General features: G+C 42.2%; 1 protein-coding gene across 2 annotated transcripts; it reads right to left on the bottom strand.

Moving 5' to 3' along the window:
- Positions 1 to 1,339: 1,339 nt before the first annotated feature.
- On the bottom strand, positions 1,340 to 3,185 carry LOC122000950 (transcription factor MYB59-like). 2 transcript variants are annotated; one of them, XM_042555462.1, is made up of 3 exons: positions 2,943 to 3,185; positions 2,678 to 2,807; positions 1,340 to 1,902 (listed from the first exon to the last, which is right to left on the bottom strand). In XM_042555462.1, exons 1-3 carry the CDS (start codon positions 3,064 to 3,066, stop codon positions 1,554 to 1,556), a joined length of 603 nt encoding a protein of 200 aa, XP_042411396.1. In that variant the 5' UTR covers positions 3,067 to 3,185; the 3' UTR covers positions 1,340 to 1,553. The 2 variants fall into 2 exon arrangements, with proteins under 2 accessions (XP_042411396.1, XP_042411397.1); XM_042555463.1 differs by having other exon boundaries at positions 2,950 to 3,128.
- Between the last annotated feature and the right edge of the window lie 2,853 nt (positions 3,186 to 6,038).

The raw sequence follows: 6,038 nt of genomic DNA, 5'->3' as shown, positions 1-6,038 counted from the left end.
TCCTTCTTTTTTTATTATTTTTTTATTCAGGTATTTAGTTTTTTAAACTGATTAATCTTAAGGGTGACTGGTTCGATTTTATGAAAATTTTTATCTGCCACTAGAGTAAATTTGAAAGTATAGATGGGTCATGGCAGATGGTCGGGCATTACAAGTGGTTGAAATATATGATATGCCTTGTTAGAGAATCAAGTTCTCATTACATGAGAGTTTGTCTAATCTTTTACTATTGCACCGTGCCCTAGGGACTGAATGGCTTGTTTCAATTCAACCTTCTGTGTTGTTGAATCAATACAACTATCATGGATCTCTTGCTTGGACATTAATCTTTTACAACAAAAAAAAACACTAAATGACCTATTTGAAGAACACCCTGATTTGAAACTTACTATTAATTATGTTACACAGCTACAAAAACGAGAATAATTTTGAGATCAATTTGGAAAACTTGTGTGAAAGATAAATATTGATTCAGTAGAAATGCTTTAGATTTTCCAAACACTCAAGATTCAATATAGTACACTTCATATATATATATATATCATTTGTTGATGAATCATTATTTAACCCCATTGATGAGGGATGTTGATCTAAGTTACAATTTTATCATAGAACTTTAAAAACACTACTAAATCATGGGCGGTTTGACGTGGCTGCGATTCTTTTGGATTTATGCGCCCCTTAAAGTGTAGGTCATAACATTATCTTACGTTATCTGTTTACGAGCAACGTAAGCTAGATAAGTTCTAATCTTAATTAGCCCAACCAGATAACCATCCTCTATTTAAAATAAATTAAATAAGATGTTTATCTCAATTTACGGCTAACACAACGTAATTGTTATTCTAAAAATAAAACCCAAGATGCAAGTTTTATAGTTAGTTATTTTAAATTTTATCTAACTATTACTTTATTTTATCCTTTGAAAAAGCAACATTTTAAATTAAGTTTATTGAAAAAAAAATACTAATGTGGATTACATTTAGATATCCTCCATTTTAACATTTTCAATAACACGGTTTCAGTGTTCAATTATATATTCTGATAGAAAGGAAGTCTGACCTCATTTTTGTCTGGTGTTGAAGCACTAGCCGCCCTAAGTTTAGTCTAAAGATAATTCATGCACAGATCAGCCAAAGCCCCCACTAACATTACAAGGCCACCAAGCTTTTGGAGTAGTGCACTTATGGCTTGTCACAACCACTGTGCATTATCTTCTCTCTATTGTATTTTTTTGTATCATAATTCAGGTATTATCCTTTCACAAGAAAAATAATAACAAATAAATAATCTGAACAAATATTTTGACCAACCAGAGTTCAGTATGTGAAACAAAAGATTTCATAGAACAAATCTTCATGTCATAAACACATCGTCTTCATGTCCACTTTGTCATCAACAAACAAGGCTATAAGTTCATAAAAGGATCCTATTTCTGAGTCCTAAATCAAGATTATATTACAAAAGCAAATTGGATATGGACAAAGCAAGAACAGAGCCAATTAGTTAATCCATCAGCGATAAGTAGACGAGCTATTTGCTTGGCTTGAGAGTTAAAACTCGTGCAAGAAATCATCATGCATACTCGTGTTCATCTTAAGCTCATCATCTTCCACCTCGCAAAATGATTCAGAAGCAGCAATCTCATCCCATATCTGATCCATGTTGTAGACCTTCACGCCCTCATGCACTTCAAATGCTGCAGCTGCAGAAGTACCTTCTTCCACCATGCTTTCTATCTCATGCTTTGATATATTAGCAGAGGAAGATGATGAAGATGACGAGCAGGACGGTGAGCTCAACAGATTCAGCTTTTGTGCCTTCTTGCGCATGTGAGTCCTCCAGTAGTTCTTGATCTCGTTATCGGTACGACCAGGGAGGGAACGTGCAATCTGAGACCACCTGCAGTTTCATCATGCATGATGAGTAATAACTAAGACTGGAAGCTGTGGTTGCGCTACATAGTTAGATTAATTATGTCTCTTTTACCACTGAAATTGTGCATAAAATGGATCAAAACTATGCATGCACTTGGTGAAGTGGAGAACTAATTGTGCAGCTGAACTATCTCCAGGTTTCAATAAGAGATCACTTTCAGGTTGCTTCAAGCCTAAATTTCTCTTTATCCACCAAATTTCAATTAAGAAACTAGAATCAACATAAGAGAAAGGATATAAATACAAACCATTTCTAATATGTAATTATATGAACAAAAGGAAAAAAAAAACACAGTAAGTAAACTTGCATTTTCTATACTATAGGATGAAACAAAAAGTGAACTGTCCTGTTTCTTTGATTCTTGTGGCTCAAGAAAAAGAAAAAGGATGAATGCTTCAATCAAACAAAAATCCTACTTTTCGCCCATAAAATTTAAAAAGTTTCTAGTATTCCAAACACAGAGAATAATAACTAAACTATGGATTAAACAGTGGGATGTCAATTTCAATCACCTAAAACTACTCTCCCAAACAAACTGCAAACTTTTTTATACAGGGTATGTTTAACCAAGGAATGGAAAGATCAAATCTTTGCACGTCTCATACAAGATAAGAATTTCAAAGACTTTGTTTTCCTCTAAAATCCAGGATTCTTAAATTCAAGCACAAAATTAGCTCAGCAGAAGATCACAAGGAAGGGAAAAGAACATCCTTTAGACTACTCATGTAAAGACTCAAACCTGTTGCCCCATTCGGCGTGGAGTTGGATCACGAGCTTCTCTTCCTCAGGGGAGAATCGGCCATGCTTGAGTCCGGGATGAAGGTAATTGATCCAGCGCAGCCTGCAGCTCTTCCCCGGCCTGTTGAGCCCTACAACAACACACATACATCCGCGCAACCATGCAAATTAACTCAAAACAAAAACATTACGTCGATCATGGATCGCTTCCTAAAACCCTAATTAATGGTCGGTCGCCTCCATGGATCCCCCACCACCGCTCAAACCTGATACCTGCGCTAAGTAATCCCATCGGCGTTCGCCGAACAAGCGCACGAACCACACCAGTCGCGCGTCCTCCTCCTCCGTCCACGGGCCCTTCTTCGTGGCCGTCGCCTTCGCCGTCGCCATCGTCGCCTGTGCCGCCCACGGGGCAATTCTAGGGTCAAACGTGGGTCGAGCATTCCATCGAACAATTTATAGGAGGAACGCGCTGTGTTTTTTTTTTTTTTTTCTAACATTTCAACCGTTTTTCTAACATTTATAGTGTTTTTCTAACGCACTACATCAAAACGAAAACAAAAACTAAAACTAAATTGAATTTTGATATGTATCTCTCTGTCGGCGTTGGATTACTGCTCATCTTTTTATCTGATACGGTGATAAATAGATCGCTAAAAACCAGGGATTAAAGTAAAAGAACTTGCTAAACTGTTGATCACGCTAGTTTGACCGAGCGGGCCTCACATCATTGGTCGAACATGAAGTACCGATCGGACCATCCAAATGATCATCATTCAGAATTTATAGATGAGGTTTAAAGTTTAATATTAATTTATCCGGTTCACCATCTTATCCGATCGGACTTAAGGATTGATTGGACATATTGCATCTCCTTGGCAAAATGAAGGGTTGAGTGAAAAATGAGTTGCTGATTGCATTCTGTAAAGTTGAGCTAGCGATCTTTCGGTCAAGTGGCGGCTGGTCAACCTACAGTAGGACCCATATACCTATCGTGTCGTACTTTTTTGAAAGTTTATGTTAGAAAGGACAGAGAATATCTCGTAGATAAATCACAAATTAAGATTTACATGCTCATTTAAAGAAAGATGTCAAAAATACTTTAGGGCCTATCATTTCTTATGGAAGTTTTGAAAAATGTGCTAATGCTTTGAAATACGTGCATAACGCAACAATAACATTATAAAAATGGTCTCTATCTACATATGGATGGAGGTATGTGATGCTTCATATTTATACACATTTTTTGCTACAGTTTGCTTCTACTATTTTTTTTTCCAAATTGACCACTGACTTAAGAATCAGAGGGTCAACCCCAAGGATCATTTTTTTGGCCCGCCACTAATGCTCCCTGTGTTACAGGATAGCTTGAAGTCTTCATCCAGTCAACGCTGGAGCCACATTCTCAGCCAGCCACCTTCACCACTTTAGAACATGATCATCATCTTTATATCTTATTTAATGTCCGGGATGTAGCGGAAGGGGTATTAAGTTGTCACTCAAATATTTATAGTCATTTATAGGAAATTTTTTTCCAAATGAGATGTGCAATCATGGGATGTTGGTCTTCTGGGCCGCTCACCATAAGCGTTTTTCGATTTACCTTGGCGACACTTCCGTGGTTACCTGGTTATTATTTACATATATTTCACAAAAAATAAAAAATGTATAAAATATAAAATATAAAAAAATGTAGTTATTTAAATGATAAATTGTTCCTGTCTGGAAGCTGAGAAGACGAACCTGCCGGTATGACGTGTCTGGAGGGTTGACCGCATCCTCTTGACCCGGTGGTGAGCTGTCCTTTACGTTGACCAGATCGTCAGAAGTCCTCCTCCGGTCAACTGTACCTGTATCCAGCGACCGGGTTCCCCCGGTCTCTGGTACCTCGGTGCTCGAGGCGAATCCCACAGATATATAAGTAACCGCATAATAGTATAGTAATAAAATGAACAGATACCGAGTACGAGAACTTACCCTGAACTAGGGGGGCGCCCTCGGAAGGATGGATGAGCTGACTGCGTCGTCGTGACCCCAAATAATAGATAAATGTCCACCAGGCGAATAGCTGGCCATGATGACTTGAAGCCGGGCGCGATATGGGTCCGCAAGGCGACACGCGGTACGACTATAACCTCGGCTCGCAAGCCAGCATACAATAGTGGCACGAAGGCCGAATACACTCTCGGCTCGCAGGCCGGCATATAGACAAAGTACGATACCTGAGCCCTCGGCAGGCGACTGCTCGGAGGGTGATGATGCTGCCCAGAGTTGTCGGCGGCTGCGGCAATGGATACCAGAGATGACGACTCGGGACGCCGGAGGTGCTGGCCGCCAAAGACGGCTGCGGCAGTGGCTACAGCAAGAGATGCCGGTAGCGGCAGCCTCTGAAGGAGGCACATGGCCGGTGGGAGGCGCTGACGGCCGCTGGAAGTCACGGCCGGCGGAGGCACTCACTGCCGGCAGTAGGGGAGAGGTGTCAATGATCGCCGGTGGCAACGGTGGTGACATCCGCAGCCACTGGAGGTGGCCTGGGGCGACGACAAGGGTCGCCGGTGGCAATGCCAGCAGCTGGCGCCTGCTGGAGGCGGCAACTATTGCGGGAGAAGGCGGCAGCGGGTACGCCCGCTAGAGACGGCAGATCCTCCATGGCATTGGCGTCGGTGAATGGAGAGGAGGGAGGAAGAGGTGGCTCGTCGGCGGCCATCCTCGAAGGAGGTGACCATGGATGATGAAGAACCGACTGCTCCTTTCCATGGCAGTAGAGGCCATCCTGCTACTGCAGGTGGTGGCGGCAGAAAAGCACGAAGGAAACCCCCGAGCTCGACGACAGCGGAGAGAAGGAGGCAGCTGTAAGTGCCTGTCGCCGGTGGCAGTGCCAGTCCAACGGTGGGAAGCACCAGAGAGGATGAGGAAGAGAGGTTCTTCCTGTGTGCGGCGGCGGAACCCCAAAAAACGCGAGCAAGCCCCCCCCTCCCCCTCTCCTTTTCGTGCCTGCCTTAATCACCAAAAGAAAACCCTCAATGTCCAATTACAAAAATGCCCTTCTTCTTTCTCTTAATTGCATTTGACCCCCTCACATATCCGGATCACAAGCCTCCTCTTCAAGTCTAGTCGAAGGAGGCGTGAGATCGATTGACTGGACAGTCTATTGCAAAGAATTGAACCGCTCTCGATGTCAAAGCCAAATCACTGAACCAATAATATAATGTCGCTCGAGCGGTCGCTATAATAGTGGTATCGTAGGAGATGGTAACGATACTGAGCGGACCAAGTCTGTAATCGGACCAATGCCGAGTGCGCAGCCGCGAAGATACCGATCGGACGATCGAAGTGCGCAGCCGTTGTCGTGCGAGCGATCG

The sequence above is a fragment of the Zingiber officinale genome, chromosome 7A (assembly GCF_018446385.1).
Source record: "Zingiber officinale cultivar Zhangliang chromosome 7A, Zo_v1.1, whole genome shotgun sequence".
Lineage (NCBI taxonomy): Eukaryota > Viridiplantae > Streptophyta > Magnoliopsida > Zingiberales > Zingiberaceae > Zingiber > Zingiber officinale.
This window is presented reverse-complemented; position numbering and strand designations above follow the sequence as displayed.

Excerpts from the sequence above, each read along its gene's own strand:
- LOC122000950 (XM_042555462.1), bottom strand. The coding sequence starts at position 3,066 with ATGGCGACGGCGAAGGCGACGGCCACGAAGAAGGGCCCGTGGACGGAG. Across the intron at positions 2,808-2,942 it reads TTACTTAGCGCAGGTATCAG|GGCTCAACAGGCCGGGGAAG; the intron begins GTTTGAGCGGTG and ends GTGTTGTTGTAG. Across the intron at positions 1,903-2,677 it reads CACGCCGAATGGGGCAACAG|GTGGTCTCAGATTGCACGTT; the intron begins GTTTGAGTCTTT and ends ATGAAACTGCAG.